General features: G+C 45.3%; 1 protein-coding gene across 1 annotated transcript in view; it reads left to right on the top strand.

Annotated features, from left to right (window-relative positions):
* The window catches only part of CCDC33 (coiled-coil domain containing 33), a 1,331,950-nt gene that overhangs the window by 1,287,528 nt on the left and 17,606 nt on the right, over positions 1-26,816 (top strand). Inside the window, exon 21 of the mRNA XM_078684539.1 lies at positions 10,458-10,574. Within this exon, the coding sequence (XP_078540665.1) occupies positions 10,458-10,574 (117 nt within the window). The remainder of the gene's footprint in view (positions 1-10,457; positions 10,575-26,816) is intronic.

Genomic DNA, 26,816 nt, shown 5'->3' on the forward strand with positions numbered 1-26,816 from the left:
ACCTCCCGGCGAGATTCTCAACGCGGGGAGGTCAGGTTTCTCATTGCGAGTGGTCACGTATGCTCGCGACCGCTCACGATGAGAAACTACCAGTCCACATTGCGAAAGCTGCTGCTTGAGTAAAAATCTACTCGAGCGGCAGAAAACTACATCTCGCACTTTGCAAGAATCCGTTTTCAATGATTGCACAGTGCCGGATGCGTGTCTGCACTGTGCAATCATTGAAAACGGCATCTTGCACAGTGCGAACAGGGTACTACGCAGTTCATGTAGTGCTACGCGTAGCTTGCGTAGTGCGAAGTGCACTTTGCGTAGCATCGCGTAGCTCTACTTCGCAAACTACGCCCAGCCCTAGTTGAAGCGGCTGGCTTGAAGCTCCGACAGGCCCTGAGGCCTGTGCTTGGTCTCCACTCAGCTGTCATGAGACAGCTAGGTGAAGAGCTGCACGGTGGAGAGCTTCAAGTGCACATGTCACCTTAGCTGGCACAAAACCGCCTGCTAAGGTGACGTGCACTTTGAAGCATCCTGTTGTCCCTGCTTCAGTCCTCCCCTGCTGCCATGCCCAACATGTCTCTGGGCTCGGGGCTGGCGCTGCTGCAGTGCGCACTGAGCCGGTAAAAATGAATCAGCAATGAAAACTTTTCATTGCCATTTTATTTTTTTGCTGCATTGCTTGCAGCGGGAAGGGGGGTGGGAGGGCAAAGCCCCCCCGCCCTCGAGATAAACCGCCACTGCAAAAAATATAAAATACAGCCAAACAGGCAGTTCTCACGCATGATTCATATTTTTAGACATATTGCACAGCACTGCAGGCTTCTGTGCAACATGGCTTAAAATAAAGCATTTTGATTCTGTTCAAACTGATTTAAACAGTTATGTGCTCCTTCTCCCTCTGTCTTCCTGAAGTTATATTCCCGTGGGTGGCGGCTGCAACATGTAAAGTAAAGTGTATTTCTTATTGAAAACAAAACAGGAGTCTCTTTGCAATGTGCCCCATATAAAGGTTACGTTTTTGTACTATTTACGCATCAAACAAACAGCACAAAATCAGGAGACAGGATGGGACCTTTTGGAAAGTTAAAAAACAAGCATAACTATGCTTTTTTATTTGGTCCAACTGTAATCCACGTTTTGGGAAAACGTGCATGTGGGCGATTGGGTGACACCCTAATCAAAGTGTTGAATACAAAAATTAAAATAAAGAGAAAATAAATCACCTGCCGGTTCCCAGTATTGCTCTTCTTGGGCCCTCCACCTTTCTGAGAAATGGGCGAGTCACTGGGTGCTGGGCAAAAAAGGCTTCTGTCTTTACAATTCTGCACTAATCACACAACCTCCCAGTGGCTTCAAAAAATGAATCTCACCATGTGTAATGTAACTGGTGCTCATGTAAAGTGTTCAGGGTGCCCTGGTGCCGCATGTGTGTTATATATAACTATACAAATAAAAGAATTAATAAATAAGGGCCTGATTTAGATCTTGGTGGAAGGTGAGGGATATCCTGTCAGCCAACATATATATCCCCTCACCATTGTGACAGAGTATCCTGTCTGCCAAGATCAAAATATGGCATAACACCCTCATTTGCAGACTTTTGGTGTAGGGCAATGCTGCAAGCCTACTTGTTGTGCAGCCCTACATCAGAGGAAAAGGGAAGGAATGTGCTGTATCTATGAGATGCAGAGCATATCTGTCCTCTTCCCCAGCACTGGTGCACAATTGGCTGTCATGCGCCAACGCAGGCCCCCATGCACCACGGTTCAAGGGTATCTGGGTTGTAGGAATGATTGTTTTTGTGTATGAATCCACAGTTTTTTAAATATATGTACCTGGTGTTATCTTTGATCACCTTAGAAGGGCCTTTTGTGATGCCTGTCTGAAGTGCTTACAGCATGCCAGGTACCGTATTTTCCAGCGCATAAGACGACTGGGCGTATAAGACGACCCCCTACTTTTCCTGTCAAAATATGGGGTTTGGGCTATACTCGCCGTATAAGACTACCCCGAGTTCTGGCCAATGTGGGGTGCCTCTTCTTAATGCACACTTACCCACTGACTCGCCTCTGTGCTAACATCACCGGCAGGCTGCGCTGGTGTTTGTTTTGCTCAGCCCATGACATGGTGGTGATCGCGGTAAGTGAGAGCTGTGGAGAGATGTATGGTGTTACAGCGGTGACTTTGGGGTGAATTTGTTTCCCGCTATCATTCACAGGCATGACTGACATAAATTGCCTCTGTCCTGGCATTTCTTCATGGAAAATGGTGTTCATTTTCCTGCTGGTGCAGTGACAATGTTTTGGCGTGTGGGCAGCTTCCTATTAGTCTTCAGTTACCAGCGTATAAGACGACCCCTGACTTCTGAGAAGATTTTCATGGGTTAAGAAGTCGTCTGATACGCCGGAAAATACGGTACTCCTTTTGCTTTTCACTAGCTATAGCAGTGCACTCTGATGACCGCTATGCAGTGCATTCTGAGCAAAAGGGTTCTCACACTATAGGCAAATTGCTTAGGGGCTTATACATGGGATTTTGGCGTAGGGCAGCGCAGCAAGGCACCTTGCTGCGCTGCCCTAGGCCAAAGTAAAACGGCAGGAAAGCACCGTTTTAAGGAAATATAGTGCACTCCTATTCTTTCTCACTGCGCTGGCATTACCATTTGCAATATCTCGCCATGTATTGGCAAATCTCAATGTCTATGATGCAAACATTAACACTAACTTTAACGGATCAGGTTTGTGGAGTCTATAGTCTGTTTTCTCATTTGCCCAGATGTACTGCCAGTTCCTCACCTTTATTTAGTCCTTGGGGTGCTTTTGACTGTAGATCAATAATATATCGGGACTCTAGTCTCCGTAATTTCAGTACCCGGTCCCCACCCCTCAGATCTAATGGTCCATGATCTACAGCAAAATACTGCAGCGGCTCCCTGTTGCTTTGATGTTTAATGGCGTAGTGCCTGGCCACTGGATAATTAAAATCTTTATTTACAATTGCGTGCTGATGTTCTAGAATACGGATCTTAACACTATGTACAGTTCTGCCTATATATCTCAGCCCACATGGGCATGTGAGACAATAGACACCATGTGTTGTGTAACATGTCAAAAATTTGTTAATTATCTTCCTTTGTTTTAAACCTGGTATGTCATAGGAAATTACCCTCCTGCTGTTGGCGCACGCCTTGCATTTTCCACAGTGATAGAAGCCTTTCATATCTCTAATCATACCCGTTCTCTCTGGAATTTTTTGTAGATGACTGTGTACCAATCTGTCCCACAATGATCACGCTTTTCTAAATGTAAGCAGTAGGGCCCGAGGGATATCATTCCCAATAATGATGTCAGTTTTCAAGATGTGCCAGCTTTTTCTTAGCATGTTTCTTAAGGAATTGGCATCATCCGAATAAGTGGTAATTAGTCTGAACCGTCCTCCATATTTTTTCTTCAATATTGGCCTTTTTCTTTCTATCTTTCAGTAACTCATGTCTTGGGATTCTCTTTACCTTTTCCATCGTGGTATCTAGTAGATCCCTACTGTACCCTCTCACTGTGAATCTTGCAATACTGTCACACGCTGCTGCTATGAAGTCACATTCCCTAGAACAATTTCGTTTCAGTCTGAGGAGCTCCCCATATGGTATACTTTTAACCAATTTGGGCGGATGGTTACTCTCGGCATGTAAAATGGAATTGCCTGTAGTCCGTTTTCTAATTTCCCATCTTTCTCAAACAGCCTCTCAAACAGCCTCAAATCCAAATAGGATTCAGCCACTGAACTGATGTCTGATGTAAATCTTAAATTTACATCATTCTGATTTAGGTGTTGAATAAATTCCTCAGCTGAAATTGATGACCCCTTCCATACAAGGAAGAGGTCGTCAATGTACCTGTACCAGACTACAATATTGTCAACCCACTTAAAATTTTCTTGGGCCTGGGATACCTGCTCCTCCCACCAGCCCACGAACAAGTTCACGTAGCTGGGGGCGAAGCAGGTACCCATGGCAGTTCCAGAAATTTGTCTGCAAAGTTCCCCTTGAAATAGGAAAATTGTATTCAATAAACAAAATTCAATACATTCGATTAACATATTGCTATGCTCAGCGAACTTCATAGGCCGCTTGTTTAAAAAATATCTGATTGCATTCAGCCCATGTTGGTGATTGATGCACGGATAAAGGCTCGTAATGTCTAGTGCAATTAATAAATTGGTAGGTTCCCATTTCAATTCATTGATCTTCACAATGAAATCTTTAGTGACCTTTATATATGAGCTTAACTGCAAAACCACTTGAAAGAGAAAGTGATCAATGTAGATGGATAGGTTATCTGCCAGACTTCCTATCGATGAGACGATAGGTCTCCCAGGTGGATTTGTTTCATCCATGTGAATTTTGGGAAGCTGATAAAATGTTGGTATCACTGGATTCTTTTTTTTAAGGAGATACATTCGTCTGTATCAAGCATTGATTTTGAATGCCATTTGGTGATTACAGCGTGATATTGTATAATGCTCTCATTGTATCGTCTTTTGTCATTTTTTTCATGAAACTTATCATTCAGTTGTGTCAATGTCCCCCAGCAATATTGTTCCCTCGTCATCAGGACAATATTGCCCCTTTTGTTTGCAGATAACCTTATTGTCCTTCTAAAAATTCTGTAGTACCAATTTTTGCTCCTTAGTTATATTTTAGTTTGATCTCTTTGGGAATTTGCTGTTTGTCCGGAATTTGACCAAATCCTTCATTACCCCCAAGCCTCGGGGCCGCCAACACAGAAAGGCCGGCCTAGGTGATGGAGTCCCCGGGCCCATAAATGGCCTGAGGCGGAGGGCCACACAGTCCCCCTCCAATAATTTAATTACAAAAAAAACTGCGCATGCCCCGGGGGATGGGGTCCCAGGGGTTGAATATGGCCTCAGGAGGGGGGCCATGCAACCCCCTTCCCTTTTTAAAAAATAAATAAAAATAGGGGTCAGGCCCTGGGGAATGGGGTCCCCAGGGCCAATAAAATAGGAAAGGAAGGGGGGCTACACAGCCCTTCTTCTTAAATAAAAAAAAAAACTAAAAAGACCGGCATTGCCCCCTCCCTGCAGCACTCTGCAAATGCGCTCCCTGGCGAGATGTAAGCTGGGGAATTAATTCCTCTTGAATACTGAGGGTCCCTGGGGGCTAACTAGCCCACCAGGCTCCTCCAGTATGCGCCACGCCTCAGTGTTGCAGAGAGGTGGCCCAGGCCATGCCCCTCTTTATACCACTCGACAACGTAGCTCTGTGGTGCTTACTGGAGGTAAGAAGTGGGCTAGTTGGCCCCCAGGGACCCTCAGGACTCAAGGGGACTTAATCCCACAATTTACAACGCACCAGGGGGTGCGTTTGCGCAGTGGTGCAGGGAGGGGGCGCGGCCTGATTTCTCAAGTGTGGAAACGCTCCCTGTGGCCTGTTTTAAGTTGGGGAAATAAGTCTCCTTGAATCCTGAGGGTCCTTGGGGGACAACTAACCCACCACAGTGCCACAGATTTGCATTGCAGAGAGGTGTAAAATGGGGCATGGCCTCGGACCACCTCTCTGCAACGCAGCTCTGTGGTGCTTACTGGAGGTACATGGTGGGCTAGTTGGACCCAGGGACTCTCAGGATTCAAAGGGACTTAATACCCCAACTTAAAACGTGCCATGGGGCGCCTTTGCACAGTGGTGAATGCAGGGGGCGGGGCCGGAGGTGACATGTGTGCAAACACGCCCCAAGACCTACACACACATCCACTCATTCACTAACAGTCCTATACAGTCACTCATACATGTACTCAGTCATCATATGTACTCATACACCTATACATCCTGTCACACACCACCACTCATCCATAGAGTTACTCACACACATAGTCACACATGCAAACAAAGTATCAAACATCCATTTACTTTCAGGTTTACACACACTACCACACTTACTTCTACCGAACCTTACACATACTTACTCTCTTAAACAATCACTTTTAGAAACACATACTTATTTATACAGGAACTCTTCCAATCTCTCACTCGCACATATACTCACTTATATACACCAATACTCACATATACTAGTTTAAAACATATGTAGTTACTCATAAAGACACTATTGAGACAGTCATTCACTCACTAACACACCCATACACACACTCATCCACCCATTCAGTCCTGCACACATGATATGGTGATATGATAAATGAATTTGTTGAGCGCACGTTCACCGGCGATGTCTTGGCGCTAAAGCAGAGGGGCGTTGACAGAGGTGGAGGGAGGGGAATTAGTTGTAGGCCTCAGAAAAAAGCCATGTTTTAAACTGGGGATAGGAAGGGATTTGTCACAGTCCAGGGGGTGAGGGAGTTCCCCAAAAGAGGTGCCAGGGACGAGAATCTGAGGCCACCGTGTTTTTTCCGTTTAAATGGGCAGGGGGTCAAAAGGTTCAGGCTGGAAGAGTGTAGGTCGCGGGATGGAACGTAGCGCTGTATTCTTGAGGCGATAAAGACGGGTCCGTGGGAGAACATGCTCTGTGAATCAGGCAGCCGAGTTTGAAGAGACTGCGCTCAGTCACCGGGAGCCAGTGTAAGCTCTTGAGCAGGTGTTTTGTGTGGCTGAACTTTGGTTGGCCATGTACAAGTCTGGCGGCCTGATTCTGGACCATTTGAAGCTGGTGCGTTTGATATGCAGGGATTCCGACATAAAGTGAGTTAGCGTAGTCAATGCGCGACATAACTACGGCCAGGGTGACTTGGTTGAGAGCTTCAAAAGATAGGAATCTGCTGATTTTCCTGATTCTTCGGAGGTGGAAGAAGCAGGCAGAGACCCCCGAGTTAATTTGGGCCTTTACGGTGAGATCACTGCTGATAGTGACACCTAGGCTTTTAACCGAGCTGACTGGGGAAGGCGGGCAGCCCAGGGAGTGTGGCCAGAAGTTGGAGTTCCACGGTTACCTGGGGATCCTGTAAGCACCAGCTCGGTTTTGTCGGGATTGAGCTTTAGCTGATTTGTGTTCATCCAGTTGCTGATGAAAGTCATGGTGGATTGGAAATTCTCCCTTGAAGAGGGGGAGGAGTCGATGTTAAAATAAGCTGGAGGTCATCAGCATAATTGAATGTGACTACATCTCTCTTATGAAGGTCAGAAATAAGGGGGAGGATGTAGAGATTGAACAACAGGGGGGAGAGAGAGGGCCCCTAGGGGACCCCACAGGTCAGTCTTTTTTCTTCCGACGAGAAGCTAGAGAGATGGACCGCGTGGTAGCGGTCGTTGAGAAAGGAGGTGAGCCATCTCAGCGGGGTGCCCCGCATGCCGGCGCTCTCGACCCGGTAGAGCAGCAGGCTGTGGTCGACGGTATCAAAAGCCGCCGGCAAATCCAGGAGCACCAGTGCCTGCGTGATGTTTTGGTCCGCTCCCTTTCTGAGTTCGTCGTCGACGGCCAGGGCGATAGACTCCGTGGAGTGTTGGGGCCTGAAACCAGCCTGGTGAGGGACTAGGAACTGGGAGTTTTCCACAAATGCGCTGAGGTAATTTGCGACAAAGGCCTCCAGGATTTTGCAGAGGAAGGGTAGCAGCGATATTGAGCGGAAGTTGCTGAGTACCTGGGGGTCAGCTCCAGCTTTTTTGAGGATAGGTGTGACTACCGCTGTCTTGAAGAGATTGGGGACGATGCCTGAGGTGAGGGAGTTGTTGAGGAGCGATAGGGGTGTTCAGGAATGTTGAGAAAGATTTCACGGGCAATGTGAGGGGGCAACTGTCCCTCGTAGAACCAGAGGGGATTTTTTTGAGGAGAGAGGAGAAGGCCTCCTGAGAGATAAGGGGGAAGTGGTCGAGGAGGGAAGGGTTACAATGAGCGTGACTGGGAGTAGAGGGTACGGTGGCTTTAGGGATAAGTAGGAGTTTAGAGAGTCGCAAAGAGTTTGTGAGGGGGAGGGTTTGACCGTGACACGGTCGGGTTTCACGAGTTCGTCCACGATGGAGAAGCTGTCTTTGGATTTGTTGGAAGATTCCAGGATCTTCAAGTAGAAGTATTCTGATTTAGCTGTAAGAATGGCCGTTTTGTAGTTTTTTAGGGCTGAGATAAAAGGTTTTTTTTAGTGGGACAGTAATCAAGTCTCCACTTGCGCTCAATTTGGCGTAAGGCAAGTTTCTTGTCCTTGAGGTCCTTGGTGAACCAACGCTGGGCGTCATGGGGCCTCTTGTTTTTGAGTTTTTTCAGGGGGGCGAAGCAATCTGTTGCCGAGGCCAACCAAGCACTGATATTTTCTGCTTGAGTGTGTGGCGAAGCAGGACACTTATGTACCCATTTATACTTCCATCGACCTTGAGATATACATATATAAAACATATTTAATTTTCAGAAAAACACACATTCACTGCATGTCATCAGTGATGTCATTTGAGATGTCATCAGTGATGTCATGAGTGATGTCACTGACCATATCATGAGTGATGTAATATGTGACATCATCAGCAGTGCATTGCGGGCGCGTGAGTTATAGTTAGCTGAACTAACTATAACGGGGGAATTTCTATGGTTTTGTACGAGTGAAATGTCCAAATAACAATAACGCCCCTGAAACCTATGGTTTTTTCAGGGAAAAAAAAAAAATATATATAAGATTAAGTCGTCTTTCAGGTACGATCACGCACTGCAAAACAGACGAAGCAAACCCAATAGATGGTGCATATATTTAATTGAATGCCCGACACCACCGCCATCATGACACGTTTCAGCCCACGTGGGGCCTTGATTACATGTACATAGACCTATAACCCTAAACCCACCCTGAACCCTAAAAATGCCCAGCACCCCAAAACCCTAATGCACCCTGAACCCCCAAATTCCCTCTGCACCCCAAAACCTTAAACGCACCCTGACCCCTAAAAAATCCCCCTACACCTCAAAACCCCTATACCACCCTGACCCCTTAAATTACCCCTGCACCCCAAAACCTAATCGCACCCTGACCCCCCAAAATACCCCTGCACCCCAAAACCTTAAATGCACCCTGAACCCCCAAAAATACCCCTGCACCCCAAAACCTAAATGCCCCCATAACCCCAAAAATATCTCTGCCCCCCAAAACCTTAAATGCACCCTGAACCCTAATAATTCACCTTACACCCCAAAGCCTAAATGCACCCTGTACCCCAAAATCACCCCTGCACCCCAAAATCCTTACACACCCTGAACCCCAAAATTACCCTACTACACCTCAAAACCGTAACCCACCCTGACCCTCAAAATTACCCCTGCACCCCAAAACCTAAACGCACCCTGAACCCCAAAAATACCGCTGCACCCCAAAACCCTAAATGCACCCTGAACCCCAAAAATACACCTGCACCCCAAAACCGAAACACACCCTGAACCCCAAAAATACCCCTGCAACCCAAAACCTTAAACACACCCGGAACCCTAAAAAAAAACCCTACAACCCAAAACCCTAACCCACCTTGATCCTTAAAATGAGGCCAGCACCCTAAACCTAAATGCACCCTGAACCCCAAAAATACCCCTGCACCCCAAAACCTTAAATGCACCCTGAACCCTAAAAATACCCCCTACACCCCAACACCCTAACCCACCCTGATCCCTAAAATTACCGCAGCACCCCTAAACCTAAACGCACCCTGAACCCTAAAAATACCACCAACACCCTAACCCACCCTGACCTCTAAAAATACCCCCGTACCCCAAAACCAAAATGCACCCTGAACCCTAAAATTATCCCCTACACCCCAAAACCCTAACCCACCCTGACCCCTAAAATTACCCCAGAACCCAAAAACCTAAACACACCCTAAAAATACCCCAGCACCCCAGAATCCAAGCATACACATAACCCTAAATTCACCCCGGAATCCCCATAACACCCCAACCCCAAACCCTATACTTACCTTATACTTAAATTTAAAAAACATATGCTTTTACCACTCATGCATTTACAGCGAATTTCGTTGTAAAAGCATGCGTGATAAAAGCATATAAAATGTAATGCCATGTGTTGTAATAGCATTGCGGAGTAATGGTATTTGCGTTGTCAAGGTATGCGGGGTGATGGTATGCGGGATAAAAGATTTGTGGTAATGGTTGTTTACCGGTCCGGTCTGGTGACTGGCGCTTGAGTAACAGCCCTAACCCACTCTTTGCTGCAATTAGGTGGTGTAGATTAGTACCTTTCTGATGAGTAGGGAGAGAGGAGTGGTACACCACGGAATTGTTTGATAAAAGAGACGCTTTTTCTCCCCAATATAAGTTCAAGATTTTGAACAATATTTTTGCATGAGGACTTTGAGGAGGTCTGTATCCCCACAGTAAGTTCAGCAAAACTTTACTTTCCTATCCTTTTTAGTTTCCTTCTTAGCCTTCATGTATATAGAATCGTTTGATGTTCTCCCATGCAGAGAGTTTTCTTTTACTCCAACTCACATCTTTGTCCTTGGTTTCCTGAAGCTGGAAGAAGCAGCAAGAAAGTGGGGGCGAGAGAAGCAGGACTTATTGACAAAGCTTGCAGAACAAGATCACGGATTCGCTCGCACCTCAACTATGATCCTGCACGACTATCCCTTGGTGAGTAAAGAAAATGTTTATTTATAACTGGCATGTAATCATTACGAGGCTCCACAGAAAAATGCCTGTACTTTTTTCATTGAGAGACGCCTTCCTCATTTAGACTAATGAGTGGAGCTAGTGATGCATCTCCATTGTTGTAATAACTACATGACCAGCAAGGCACCTCCTTCTTTGCAACTTCTTTGAAGGGATTTAGAAATATACTTTCAGGCACAGGTGCACCATGGTAGGTGGAAGACACCATCACCAACACAACGGTAAACTACCACATGCCTAATGTGATGTACATTGCAACTACCAGTAGTGAGAGGCACATTCAATTCCAAATGTATGGTAAGATCTGTGAAGCCGACCTCATCACTTTTAAACCTCCCCATGGTAATAGTAAGACGCCTCTTTCATATCAGTATGCCAAAGATAAGTGGGGCCATCGTCAGATGCTCTTCATCAACAACAGGGAACATCACCACAATTAAAGCATTTCAGAGTGCGACATGTCTCCACCATTCTCATGAGGATCACTTTACAATTAGATTGTAATTTTTGAACAATGTGTTCACTAGCATTACTGTAATAAAATCTCCAAACCAAGTACAGTTTCAAAGATTTATTTGCTGAGGCAGCACAGTACCAGCCATCAGGAGGCAGTCCAACTCCCAGTCTAGATCCTGAACCCAGGTAGGTAACTGGTATGACAAAGGCATCTAGAAGAAAACAATAATCTTAAAGGAAATCGGAAATATAAATGTACACTACATGTAACACATCTATCCCCTTACAAAACAACAAAACAACAAAAGATAATTATACAAACTGAATGAGAACTATACATAATCAACAAACCTGCCAGGAGCCCTCCTGACGCGAGTACTATTTTTAATCCTGGAGCTCACACTCTGAGCTGGTTTTTTCACATGGTCCTTACCCCACAACTTGCCCCTTCCTGCATCCTTACAGTTAGCCACCCTCCACACATTTCAGACTTTTCTATCTTGTGCAACTACACTGTACCTTTTGACTTTGACCACTTTAATCGCTTTGCCAAACTTGTGACTCACTCTTGGGCAAAAATCCTCGTTTGCATATCCTGACCGAGTCTCCCACGGTAAAATACAGAACTCTAGTTTTCCATTCAGCATCATGTTTGTTTGATTTTATCCTACTTTCCGTTCACGTTTAACGCTACATCATCCACACACACTTGTTCAACTTCATCAGCCTGCTTTCTCTTGCACCACCAGGGACAGAGCTTGCAAACAGGATCTCTCCCTTTGAGAAGCTTAAAGGAACTAACCTCTGTTGTAGTATGGGGCATGTTGTAATACGACCACAGTTTCTCTCTCAATTTATCTTTCCATTCTCCCCCATATTCACGTGCCCACAAAATGCTCTCCTTCAACACACGGTTGTACTATTCCACTTGACCATTACCACTAGGTTTATAGAGTGAGATGGTAATGTGAAGTATATTACAAAATTCAAGAAAACTACTAATTTCCTGTGATTTTAATTGCACTGCATTATCTGTAACAAGAACCTCAGGATAACCCTCTCTTACGAAAAGTTCTTTAAGAAACTCAATCACAGAAGCAATAGTAACATCAGGTATACATTTTACCTCAGGCCACTTCCATTGATAATCCACAACTACCATGGCTAATCTATTCTCATGTGGCAATAAATTGAAGGGACCTGATATATCACGGCCTATTTTCTGCCGGGGGACTTTAGGCCACCCAACAGGACACAAAGCAGCAGGTACAACTTTAAGCATATTTTCACTGTTGGCACATACTCCACATTTGCGTACTAACCTGTCCACATGTCTATCCTCAGAAATTCACTAATAGGAATACAATTCTGCAGAAACCTCCCGTCTTCTAGGCCAACCTTCATTGATGCACACTAAAACTTTTTTCAACAACCAATCCTCTTTAAACACCAGTTTCCACATTTCCTCATCAATGGCCTTAACATTTTTAGGAATTACATCATCGATACTAGCAACAATTTCAGTGTCTCGTGGAAGTCTTGACAAACAATCTGCGGTAATATTATTTTTCCCCAAGTACATGCTCAATTTTGAAGTTAAACTCTTGAAGCCTAAACATCAACATGACAATGTGTGAAATGGCGCAACTCCCCCCACTTGGAGATAAAACTCCCACCAACGGTTTGTGATCAGTCTTGTCTGTGAAACGTGAACCCGACAAATAATTGCGGAATTGTTCCTAGCCCACACACACTCCTAGGGCTCCTTTAGAGTTACTGCATACTACCTTTCAGCCTCACTAAGGGTGCGTGAAGTAAATGCTACTTCCATACATGGTTTCCACACCTCTAACAAAACGCTCCCAACTCCATACAGACTAGCATCAATGGTAATTCTGCATTCTCTGGGGCATATCATCAAGAACGGCGTAAAAATTATCGCAGGTTTAGTGGCAGAAAACTGCAGCTAAAGCGGCGATAATGGGCTTGATAATTTGCCCTGGAGAATTCCAATAGAAGCCCATGTTCACACCAGAACATGGACTTCTATTGGAATTCTCAAGGGCATATTATCAAGCCCATTATCGACGCTTTAGTGGCAGTTTTCTGCCGCTAAACCAGCGATAATTTTTAACGCGGTTCTTGATAATATGTCCCTCTGTTCAAACAAGTTCTACCTCATGTCACTTCGAGTGATAATCCACCACTACCATGTAAAATCTATTTTTCATGTGGCAAAAAATTGAAGGGACTTGAAATATTAAAGTCTTCTTTCTGCCAGGGAACTGGCACAAAGGAGCAGGCACAACTTTAAGCATCTTCTCACAGTTCACACATACTCCGCATTCATGTACTAACCTGTCCACAAGTCTATTTAAACCTGGCCGCCAAAGATTTGCCCTGATCAACATTTTCATGGAAGACATTCATATTAAATGTCATTTATGAGCTAATAACTAAATGTGATCACGTAGACCCTCCCGGGGTCTATGCACTTCCCCTCTTTACATAACATTCCTCGTTCCACTTCCAGCTCCTCAGAAACACTTTTATATGGATACAATTCTGCAGAAACCTCTCATCTGCTAGGCCAACCTTCATTGACGCACACTAAAACTTTTTTTAACAACCGATTCTCTTCCAATGCCAATTTCCACATTTCCTCATCAATGTTCTTGACATTTTTAGGAAAGACATCAGCGATACTAGCAACAAAATCAGTGCGTCGTGGAAGTCTTGAAAAACAATCTGCAGTAATATTTATTTTCTCAAGTACATGCTCAACTTTAAAGTTAAACTCTTGAAGCCTAGACATCAGCATGGCAATGTGTGAAGTGGCGTAACTTCCCCCACCAAGAGATAAAACTCCCACCAACGGTTTGTGATCAGTCTTGACTGTGAAACGTGATCCCCAACACTTAATTGCGGAATTGTTCCACAGCCCACACACACGCCTGGAGCTGTGTTAGAATTACTGCATATTGCCTTTCAGCCTCACTAAGGGTGCGTGCAGCAAATGCTACATTCCATTCATGGTTTCCACACCTTTGTAACAAAAAACTCCCCACTCCATACAGACTAGCATCAATGATCATTTTGAATTCTCTGTTCATACAAAAAGGCTTGAGTGTGGGTGCTATCACAATTCAGACTAAATGAAGTGCCTGCTGTTGCCTATCAGACCATGTGAATTCCACATTCTTCATAGTCCGCTCTCTCAGCGGTTCCATTTTCATAGCAAAATCCTTGATAAATTTGCTGTAGTACTCGCAAAGTCCAGCAAAAGAGGGTAACTTTTCTATGTTATCTGGCACAGGAGCCTTGAGAAAAGCATCGACTAATGTCCTGCTTCGGTACTACATCCTCTTTAGACAATATGTGTCCCAAATGCTTTACTGATTCTTTGAAAAATATATATTCGCCATCCTTCACGGTCAAACCATGCTCCCTCAGTTCCATGCAGACTTGATGTAGATGTTCCAAATGTATTTGCTTATCCGTGAAAAAGATTAAAATATTATCTTGGAAACAATTTACAAAAGATTCCATTCCTTTCAAGATTCAAAACATTGTCCTTTGAAAAACTGATACAGCCGACGCTAGACAGAACGGCATCCTCTTAAATTTGAATGAACCCTAAAGAGTTATAAAACCAGTATGAAACCTTGAGTCTGGACTGAGTTCAATTTGGTGGTAAGCTGAGCGCAAATCCAGCATAGAAAACACAGCAGCACCTTCCAACAAAGTAACCACCTCATTGATGTAGAGTAGTGGATGGCCATCTACCAAGATATTTGCCTTTAATGCTCTTAACACAATGCATAGCCTCACGATTTTATCACCCTTGTGGGCCAAAACTATGGGAGATACCCATTCCGAAGACTTTGTCTCCTTTATAATCCCTCCATCCAACATCACTTCAAGATTACTTCTAAGTTCCTGTCTCACGTTAATGGGTACATTCCTTAGTTTGTGCTTCACTGGTACAGCCCCACCCTTAAGCTTAATGCAATGAGATTACCCTTGCAACTTGCACAACCTTTTAGAAAACACTGCAAGAATATTTGTTATGAACTCAGCACAACTTTCTGTGTCACCTACCACCAGTACCGATTCTTTGCAATCTGGATTTAATATAATATGCCGAGCTTCCGCTGAACCTTCTACCTAAGAATATTTACACCTTTTATAGCCACATACCATTTAATGTGAGCTGTCCAATCCTTGAACTTCACTTCCACAAATCCTCTCATTTCAATATTGGACCCATTAAAACTTTGTGCCAAAATATCTGATTCCTTCAGCCTTTGCACTATTCTAATATCTCCAATTTGTTTTTTGTAATACTGCTCGGTGATTATAGTCCAGAGAGATCCTTAGTCTACTATCAATTCTAACTCCTTGCCAAGCACTTGCACCTTACACTTAGGTGGTTTGACAACTTCACCTTCCCATTCCTGATTGTTTACAGATAATATAATTCCTTTCTCTACATCACTCTCTGAAGTACATACACATTTGACACATGACATTTTCTTTGAGGGTCCAGCTTTAATATAGAATGTAGGTAAACCTTTCTTCCTCTTACTCCTGTAAACATATGAAAAGTGTCCCTTACGTACACAATTACTACACACTTTCCCCACTGCAGGATAGTGAGGTGAAGAAGCCAAATGGTTGATACTACCACATCTGTAACTAGTCAAACGTTTTTCATGTTTTTTTAGCAAGCCCTGTGTCTGCATAGTCCATCACAAAGAGCACTCCTTCAGAAGCTTTTGCACCCTCAACAGCACTATCTTGGACAGACTTCATCTACAGTTCTGACTGTTCTATGGCTTTGGCAGTGGTAATAGCATCTTATAAATTTAGAACTCCTATGACCCACATATGTTCCTGTACTTAATTGTTCATAACATTCACTATGAGCTGACCCCTAATCATTTCCTCAGTAGTGCACCCAAAATTGCAGTGCAAAACAAGACCCCTCAAGGTAGTTAGAAAATCATCAAAAGGCACCCCCTCTCTCTGAGCTCTGTTCTACAATTTAAATCTGTTAAATGTCATGGTAGAGAACGGTTGAAATCTAAGTACCATACATAGAAATGCCTCTTCAAAAACACATTATGCTCCCCCTCTCCTAGATATAGAAAAAAAATTGGTCCTTAGAATTCTTTAGTCATGCATCAGGTCAAGAAACATTTATAATTCAAAACCAATTTGTTGCATGCATGCAAAAAATCAGCACATAGTAATTAATGCATATATGACTTTCAAATGTATACACCTTAAAAAAGGAAATACCCACTGTATTTTACAGAGCATTGTCTATTTTAGTCATAGAAACATTTGCGAAGGTAGAGACATTTACCAATCATGTAATCATCAAAAGGTTGCTCCGATAGAAAAAAGGGGAAAGGCGAAGATGGGAGTCCTCGTGAGTGCAATAAATTGGAAGTGAAAAAGGCACAGAATGAGGGTAATTCAATGAAGGTTACAATGATTTAACATATACAACTGGTTGTAATACAAGCTCCAGTTGATTGTGGCCTGTCCATTAAACATAATTTTTTCTTTATTCAATTTAATTCTCAAAAAACATTGCCGAGACGTATTTTCTGTTGGAGGGACGTGGTAGTGTCATATGGTACAGTCCCCTTAAGGGGAGGATGTCAGCGTTTCGACCTTACTTGAGGAATAGGGGGTGCTTTTAAACACCCGCTAGCGGGTCTTCCTCAGGACAGGGGTAGAGGGGCAACCTATTGCAGGTGCCTGGCATTGAAGGCCCTGATTCCAGCTCCCAGAAGCGGGTAGCCAGCATCACAGTTGTGGTAAGATGTGGCCAAAAACACTGTTGGGGGTGTATTTATTTATTTATTTAAGCTTTTATCGCGCACAGCTACCCACAGTGGGTTTCCCGGCGCCAGGGATAGACTGTAGAAGAAAGGAAAGTGCAGCACCTGACTTGAAGCCACAACCAACTATTGGCTACGCTTAGTGAAAAGTAGAGTCTTCAGAGCCCTACGGAAGTGAAGTAGGTTGGTCTCTAACTTTAGTTCCAGTGGGAGGGAGTTCCAATATTTAGGGCCCAAAATAGAAAAGGAGCGGCCTCCCATTTTTTTCAGCTTCCATCTTGGCACTGTGAAATTGCCAGTGTCCGATGACCTTAGTGAGCGTAAGGGTCTGTAAGATTTTACCAACCCTTGAATATAAGCTGTAAGGTGTACAAGCTGATGAAATAAAGCACAGGGTTTCTCCAACGCCCAGGGAGTCTTCTCTTGTCCCTGTGACTTCGCCTGTACCAGATACGATGTACCCGGCGCCACAGCCCTCCACGCGGCCTCGATCGGATCCAGACCCAGGCGTTCAAGATCCTTCCCCACCCTTTCAGATCCGGGGTCGGATCTGTCGCATTTTCTCAATCTGATGTTTGGCATGTTTGACAAGGCATCCTACCCTACCGGTGAGCTTTTTGGCACTGTGCCTATAATTTGGGCATCCCTCAGCAATATGCCCAGGCACCCTTCATACCCTTCGTGCCCTTCATGCCGACGGCGCCATCATGGCAGTTTCGGTCTCCAAAAGTTTCATACCACAGTCTCCAGCACCATCTGGTGTTCGGCTGACACCTTCTCGGCTTGAGCGGCGCCTTTGCGCACTTCCGAGACATGTGCTACAAAGAGAAGCCCAAAGGCTTCTGGAGCAAGAGGAGTACGAGCAGAATCAAGAGGAAGAAGGAGAAATCCTCTACTCCGTTGATGAATTCCAGGGCCTTCGAGAGGCTAGTGGCTTGGACACTTCCCCAGAGCAGGAGCTTTCATCCCCGAAAGTTTACCTTCACAGGATGTTGCACCATACCATGCTGTCATCAGAAAGGCTCCTGACCTTTTTGACCTTCAACTGCCCACGGTTGAGATCAGGGCACATATACTTAGTGAGGTGTTCCATTCTCCATCTTCTGTTATGGAACCTCTGTTGCCTTTCAATGAGACTTTGATGGAGCGAGTTTTGGAGGTGTGGCAGAAACCCTTATCTGTCCCTGCGGTATCAAGGACTGTGGCAAGATGATATCAGCCTGCTCCTAGTGATTACACTTTCCATACTGCCCATCCTTCGCAGGAAAGCTTGGTAGTACAGGCTTCTTGTTCTAAGCAGTCGACTGGGTCTTTCCCCACCACTCTGGGAGACAGGGATTCAAAGAAATTGGAGCAGTCTGCCAATGTTTTCTCCTTGGCAAGTATGGCATTAAAGTCAAATAATGTTACATGCTAGTTGGGGTGGTATATCCATGCCTTAATAGACTCGGCTAAACGGTGGCACCTAAGTTACCAGAGGATGACTGCGGTTCCTTTTTGGACGTTTTGGCTGACACGCAGGGTGCAGTCCGTCCGGTAATCCAGTTGGGGCTGGATACCTCATATTCTGTAGCCAGGGCGATGGGTTCCTCCATGGCTACCAGGAGGCATGCCTGGCTCAGGTCTTTGGGGTTTTCTCCAGATGTGCAGGCTACTCTTCTTGATCTGCCATCTGATGGGTCAAGACTTTTTGGTGCAAAGGCGGATTTGGCTCTATAACGTTTCAAGCCAGTAGAGCTACTGAAAAATCCTTAGGACTTCAGTCCCAACCTAGGGGTTATAGATATAGGATGTACAGAGGTTTTGGGAACACAGCTTCCTTTCGAGGCCGTCAGCAGCCATGGCAGCAGCAAAACCCTCTGTACAAATTGTACAGAGGAAAGGGTAGAGGCCGTCTGCGGAGTATCTCCCAGCAACAATCCTCCTCCTCCTCTTCCTCCCCTGTCCTCACCACTGGTTCCACGGGAAGCAGCTCTAGATTCCCCCATCTTGGAGCATGTGGGCCCGTAGGGTGTTGGGTGTCCCATTTTTTACAAGATTGTAAATCATTTAAATCAGACTTTTCTGTTTTTAATCTTTTAGAGAATGGGTACACCCTACACTTCCAAGAGTTTCCACCACTTACCATCTTTGCCAGGGCTGGTGTTCAGAAGACCATTTGCTGCTCCTGCAGCAGGAGGTTCTTGCCTTACTGCAGAAAGGTGCAATAGAGGTGGTTCTGCAGCAGGAAAGGGGTCAGGAATGTTACTCCAGTTATTTCCTGACCCTAAGAAGGACGGCAGGTTAAGATCGATCCTAGACCTCAGGGTCTAGAATGTTTACATCAAGCAAGAGAAACTCAAAGGGGTCGATTCCGATCCGGTAAAATCCCCGTCCGTACGATTCGTATCCGGAGTCATTTCCGTACGACTCGTACGGACGCCGTACGACCGGACGATTCCGATCCCGATCGTCCGACCCGGGCGCGATTCGTACGGTACACGTCGATTCGTACGGAAAAGCGCACGATCACCTACACACCGTACGGCGCGTACCCCCCATGATCGCAGGGGTACGCGCCGTACCCCTGTGATCATGCGGGGTACGTGCCGTACACCCAGCGTACATGGGGTACGTGCCGTACACCCACCGTACATGGGGTACCGTGCGTACCCCATGTACGCTGGGTGTACGGCACGTACCCCGCATGATCACAGGGGTACGGCGCGCACCCCTGCGATCATGGGGGGTACGTGCCGTACCCGGGGGGGGCGTTTCGTACCTGTTTCGGCGCGAACTCTGCGTTTACGACTGTTTTCGGCTCCCGTAGGAAAAGGGTCGTACGGTGCGTACCCGACACGAATCGTACTTGCTGGGTCGTAAAAACCAGCCGCGAACCGTAGTGATGTCACGTACAGCGGGTTCCGAGTGAGACTCGTACGGAGATTTGAGTCGTACGGAGTCCTGTACGACTCGTACGGAGTTCGGCTCCTGGTACGAATCGTACTTCGTCGTACGTACGGGACGTTTACGGGTACGATTCGTACGGGGAAAAAACGGTCCGTACGACGATTCGGAGCGCATTTTACCGGATCGGAATCGACCTAAAAATGTTGACCCTAGTTAAGGTTCTTCTAGCGCTGCAGCAAGAAGATTGGATGGTGTCGATCGATTTACAGAATGTGTATTTCATAAGGGTGGGTGTAGTTGGCGGGGTACCACTACACGCAATTCTGCAGAATTGATCAAAAACTCTGTGAATTCCGCTCCATTCCGTCTCACCACAATGAATAAAACAGAAACCTCACATACCCTTGGTAAAATGACAAGCAATTCTATTACGTGCTAAAATGCATCTAATCATCTGACAAAAGTGAAAAGGAAAATACAACATGCAGTGAGAGAGGTGATGATTTTAATGTCCTCACTAACCTAGGGAGAGAACCAATCAGACGCCTTGAACACAAAGAGCACAACATGCTGAACGATTGGTGGTGGTCCCATCCTCCTAGGCCCACCCCAAGCACAGTTATGGGCAAAAAATAAAATCCAAACCAAAGGCCCTGCAAAGCATTATGGGACAATATTCATGGGTGCAGTGAATATTATAGTATCCAATATAAAAACATTCCTCAAGGGGTAGGCTCTCTGGCTCAGCTGAAAACTAATACTATAATATTCACTAAACTCTAGAATCTCACCCCATAATGCTTTGCTGGGCCTTTGGTTGGCATTGTATTTTTGCCCATAACTTTGCTTGGGGTGGTCCTAGGAGGATGGGACGACCACAATCATTGAGCATGATATGCTCTTTGTGTTCAAGGCACCTGCTTTATCCTCCCACTAGGTTAGGAGAGACCTCAAAATCATAACAATTCTCATTGACTGATGTTTTTCAAAGCTCACTTTTGTAAATTGGTTACATGCTTTGTAGCCTGTAAAAGTAAAATTGTGTTATCAATGGAATGTGGGCGCAGGAGTCTATTTCAGAGTTTTTGTATGAACTCCTTTGTTGTGCATTAATCAAAGTTTTAAACAGAAATCTCACATACCTTTAGAAAACAAAAAACAATGTTTTGCATGCTAAAATACATATAGCCATCTCCCAAAAATGAAAATATAGCAAGCAGTGCCTTTAGTTAAGCAATAAATAATTCTACCTTTACATGCTAAAATGCATATAGTCATCTCACAAAAGTGAAAATGGAAAATAGCAAGCATTAAGAGATGGGATGATTTTGGGTTCCTTCCTAACCTAGGGAGAGGACCAAGCAGATGCCTTGAACACAAAGACCACATCATGCTGAAATGATTTGGTGGTGGTCCCATCCTCCTAGGACCACCCCAAGCACAGGTATAGGCTAAAGTACAGTCCCAATCAAAGGCCCTGCAAAGCATTATGGGACAATATTCATGGGTGCAGTGAATATTATAGTATCCAATATCAAAACACTCCTCAAGGGGCAGGCTCTCAGCCTCAACTGAGAGCTAATACTATAATATTCACTAAACTCTAGAATCTCGCCCCATAATGCTTTCCTGGGCCTTTGGTTGGCATTGTATTTTTGCCCATAACTTTATTTGGGGTGGTCCTAGGAGGAGGGGAGTACCACAGAATCGTTCAGCATGATATGTTCTTTGTCTTCAAGGCATCAGCTTGGCCTCCCCCTAGTTAGGGGTGTGACCCCAAAATCATCACCTCTCTCATTGCCCGATGTTTTTCAAAGCTCACTTTTGTAAATCGTTTACATGCTTTGTAGCATGTAAAGGTAAAGTTGATTCACCAAAGTGTTGTGGGTACAGTAGCGCAGTGGAAATTCTTGCGTGAATTCTGTGTTTTCAATGAAATGCGGAGCTACCAAATATCTGCAACTTCCGCTAGTGGAGGTGAATTCATTGCCCAAGATTAGTATTTTCACATTCTCAGCCTGAAGTCGCATTGGAAGTATCTCCTTTTTATGGTAGGGTCTCAGCACTACCAGTTTGCGGTCCTCCCATTCGGCCTTAATCCTGCACCTCGAGTCTTCACAAAGTTGATGGCGGTGGTGGCAGCTCTCTCAGAAGGTCGGGTATTCCTCTTTTCCCCATATGTACGATTGGCTGCTCAAAGCAAAGTCGCTAGAGATGGTGCTGCATCATCTGCAGGTAACAACACAGCTGTTATTCTCTTGGGTTTTCCGATAAATGTACCCAAATCTCATCTGGTGCCCTCTCAGCACAGCTTGTTCATAGGGTCAGTACTGGACACTATGTTCATAGGGTCAGTACTGGACACTACTGTGTGCCGAGCTTTCCCGCCTCAGCAGAGGATTCTCGACATTCAGGAGATGATTCCTTTGTTTCACGATGGAGCGGTTGTTCCAGTCCTGAAGGACCCACGCCTGCTCGGTCTGTTCGCTTCCTGCATACTGTTGGTCAAACATGCATGCTGGCACATGAGGGCACTCCAGTGTTGCCTTCGCAGGCAGTGCTTTGGTCTCCGTAGAAAGGGTTGCTCCACATCGACCTTCTTGAATTGCGGGCAATACGTTTGGCTCTCAAAGTCTCCCCTCCCTCACTTTGCGGGCAGTTGCTACAAGTCCTAACGGACAACACTACCGCAATGTGGTTCATAAATAAACAGGGAGGTGTAGGGTACCATCTCTTCAGAGAGGCTCTGCAACTCTGGTCCTTGACTCAGGGCCATCAGATTTGTGTTATTGCAAATCATCCGGCCAGGGCGCTAAATGTGTTTGCGTACAGTCTCAGTCAGCAATACTTGGCCGATCACGAGTTGCGGCTTCATCTGGAGGTGGTCCAACACCTCTTCGGAATGTGGGGTTTTCTCAGTTGGAACTTTTTGCCACTCAAGAGAACACGCCGCACTACCCATCGTTCTAAAGTCTTCAGCATCTGATGCGGGGAGCGCTCGAGGACATGTTTCAATTTGATTGGTTCTCACAACTCCTTTATGGTTTCCCCCATGCCCTTGATTCCTCGAGTTCTGAAGAAGATTTGCCAAGACCAGGCCCAAGTCATATTGATCGGCCCAGATTTGCCAAGAAGGGTGTGGTACACATACCGTCTTCCCCTCTCATTGCACTCTCCACTTCGTCTGACTCTCAGGGCAGACCTCCTCTCACAGTCGCAAGGGCAGGGTCTATACCCCCACCTTCATGCCTGGAGACTGAACGGAGCAACCTGGATTCTTCTCTCACTCACCGGATGTGGTGGATGTTATTTTATCATCCAGGAGACACTCCACCAAATGAACAATGGTAACGCTTTTTCTGGTGGATTCAGTATATGCATTTATAGAAACTAAAACCAATTTCAGATAACGTTTGTATTTCCGTTTTACAGTGATGGATAGATTTCTTGCTGTGGCAAAGGCTACAACACGTAGGTTTGTATTAATTATTTTCAATGCACACACAAATGCAAAGAGACCAGGTTTTAGGTGTACCAAACAATCAGACCTTGGAGACTACTGCACTGAACTCAAGCTGCAGCGGTTTCTATGACTGCAGACTGGCACTACTTCGATTTCTTCAACCACACAGTAGTGGTGCCTGGAAATTCTTCGAGCACGGCAGTGCTGAGTCAGGAAAACAGGCACTGGAAGGGCATTGCGTTGATTTTCAGGATTCTTGTCGCTATTTGAAACAGGAATAACCTCCAAGGGCAGAGAACGTGAATTGGCACCAAAAGGCAGGTCAGAACTCCCAGCAGCGGAGTTCACGGATGCTGCAGCTGAAGCCTTTGTGTCCCTGAGGCTTTAACAGGAGGCACACTCTATTTCAGGCCCTTAGAGAATCTTCGTAAGCAGGAAATAGCAAAGTAACAGTGTAGTAATTTCCACTGCCCATAGATAGAAGCAGCAATAGCAAGCAACACACAGCAAAGGGGCAGTACTCTTCCTGACATCCCATCAGCTCTTCGTCTTATCAGGGTCCTCTTTATCCAGAAGTGTTTCAAAAGTCTGAGGTTTTAGGTTCAATATTTATACCCCTTTTGGCCTTTGAAGTTGGCAAACTTCAAAGAAAGTCTTTGCTGTTCACAAGTTCTTGTGTTGCCCTGCCTTGACTTTGGACACACTCCAGGGGGTGTAGACAGCATCGAGAGGAGAGGCACAGCCTTATTCAGGGGTTGGTGGCAACTCCTCACACCACTGTAGCCCAGGAAGACCCATCAGCCTGGTGACCGCTCATCAAAATATGCAGGACACACCTCAGCTCCCTTGTGTGACTGTCTAGAGTGAATGCACAATCAGCCCCTGACAGTCTAAACCAGACATGGATTTCACAGACAGGCAGAGACATAGGATGGTGAAACGAGAAAATGCCCACTTTCTAAAAATGGCAGTTTTAAACACACAACTTAAAAAACAACTTCACTAAAATATGTTTTTTTTAAGTTTAGAGCTCAGGGAGCCCACACTCTAAATCTCTGTCTCTTCCCAATTGAACGTTATACTTGTAAAATGTCACAAGGCAGCTCCAATGATAACCTATGGGTAATACAGGCCTTGCAATATGAAAAACGAAATTGACAGTTTTTCACTATCAGGACATGTAAAACACACCGTTATTCTCAAATATCAATAAATGCAACCACTCTATTTTGGTCATACCTGTGCGGGTATGACATGAGATATAGGAAATACAAAACAACAAGCCTAATGCATATATAAGACAAAGCTCAGTACCCAAAGGTTCAATCTTTAAGCCAAAAACTCACGGCAGTTTATTCTTAGTTATTTACAAAACATATCATTTTTCAGAGGAGATATCATAGGTTACTCACAGACAGTGTTCATAGGAAAGACGTGTAAAGAGAGGGAAAGTGCTCGTTCAGTAAAGCAAAAAAAGGGGTAGAGGAAATGAATTCTATGCGAATATTTTCAATTTATTTAGAATGCCAAGGTTCGTAATCCTTAGCCATCAGTGAGGCCTGCCCTGGATAATATTTCAGCACAACCATAGTTACTATTTTGTCACAACACAGTGACATCATTGTTAGACCCGGCTTCCTGGGCACCAGGGCACTCAGGGGTAACTGCGCTCCAATCGCATCAACTGGAGTGTTCCCTCACTGATGTCCTGGGGCCTCAGTACTAAGGGACCCAAAACTAGATAACCAAGTACTCCTCTCCAGCACTTGACTCTCTCAGGGTAGCGAGACAGAGCAGTCCAAGGCTTACTCAAGCAGGTGAGGTGGGGTTAGACATTCAGAATACAGTGTAAACCGTACCACCAGCTGATAAACTCAATGTCCAGTCAGTGCTTTACTTTTTATAAAAGAAAATTACTTTAATACACATAAGATAAATATACTACACATAAAACTAGGATAAACAGTGAAAACCAGAAGTCTCTACAACCCTCTGGGACAGAGTTCTGACCCCAAACAGTATTATGGCACCTAGACTCCAAGCACTATAAAAACACAGTTAACATGAAAACACACAGTAAGCATTGCATATTACAGATCATGTTACACAGGGCTGTTCTCATTCACTAGAGCCTTGATACCAATCTTTGGATTGAAAGGATATAGTTTCAGCATATGATGTGAAGTCAAATGTTCGTGATCAGCCCCATAATCCCCCCACCCAAAGCAACAGAAGTGCCCTCCATTTGTGAGTGAGGACACCGCTCTAGTGGTGTCAGGGATCTGATCAGAGGTGCCGGATGTCTTGGCACAGTTTACTGGAGTCCCACTAGTCACTGGCTAGCTGTAGGAGGGTAGTGGCTGGGCAGAGTGCCAGTTCACCCTGATACCCTCGGAGTTCACAAAAAGAAAGGTGGGGGCCTGCTTCACTGGCCTCTATTCCCAGTTACTGCTTGTACAGGCTCCCACAGTGCAAGGAAGGAGCCTAGAGGTGATTTGATCTCACCTTCACAGACTAGAATCAAGCATCCTCCTCTTTGGCTCTCGTCATGTGCTGCAAGCTTCTTTCCACCAGCCTCTGTGATGTGCTGTAAGCTTCCTTTCCACACCTTGAGTGATGTGCCGCAAGCTTCCTTTCCACACCGTGGGCAGCTGTCTGTAATTTCCTTGGTCCAAAGCGAACGCTCCTCCAAGCCTCACAAAAACAGATGGTCCTTAATGTTGCTGATGCCTTCCTTCCAGACCGCAGTGAACAGAGTCTTATCTTCTGCCTTCACACCGCGGGGTCGCGGCTGGTTACTGTCAGAGGGCTCTGGTGTGGCCGCTCGTCAGTCATAGACCAGTCTTGAACAACAGCTGACCACTCAGGCCAGACTTTTATCACCTCTGATTGATAGGCTCATCCAATCAGAGGTTCTGCTACTTTTTGCATTCTGAATACACCTCCAATCACAGAACATTCACCACGTGTTTAATGCATGGGTAAAGTATGTAGCAGGTCCTGTTCTGTTATCAGGCTGTGCAGCCCCCTAGAGAGGAATTTTAATTAACTGCAGCCCACGAGGCCCTGACCAGTAGGGGAGGATTCTCTCCACAAAGTTAGTGCAGCTAAACCCAGATAAGAGCAGAGTGTCTACCCCAGCCCACCAGGCCTTTCTAAGGAAATAGGATGGGGCACAGGGGGAGCTGGGATATCCAGCAGAACAGCTTGCATTCCTCACACTGGCTCCTGTACACCCACGGGCTCTCAAACACACATCAGTCAGACAAAGGCAACAGGCCCACAGGCATGGCAAACTGCACAGACTTGGTCAGGAGGGTGCCTAGGGACTCACCCCTCCTGACTATAGATTTATTGCTGCCACCACTGTCAGTCTACCACAGCCTTAATAGAGAGGGCAGTAGCCACTCTCTGAAAAATAGGCATGCCAGCTCGACCTCAGAGCCAAGCTCTAGGGTCTCAATCCATGTAAACAGGGAGACCCTCAGTGGACATGTATGATTGTAATGCTCACTGATGTAGGGATCTAGAAACTATACA

This window comes from Lissotriton helveticus, chromosome 3_2 (genome assembly GCF_964261635.1).
Source record: "Lissotriton helveticus chromosome 3_2, aLisHel1.1, whole genome shotgun sequence".
NCBI lineage: Eukaryota > Metazoa > Chordata > Amphibia > Caudata > Salamandridae > Lissotriton > Lissotriton helveticus.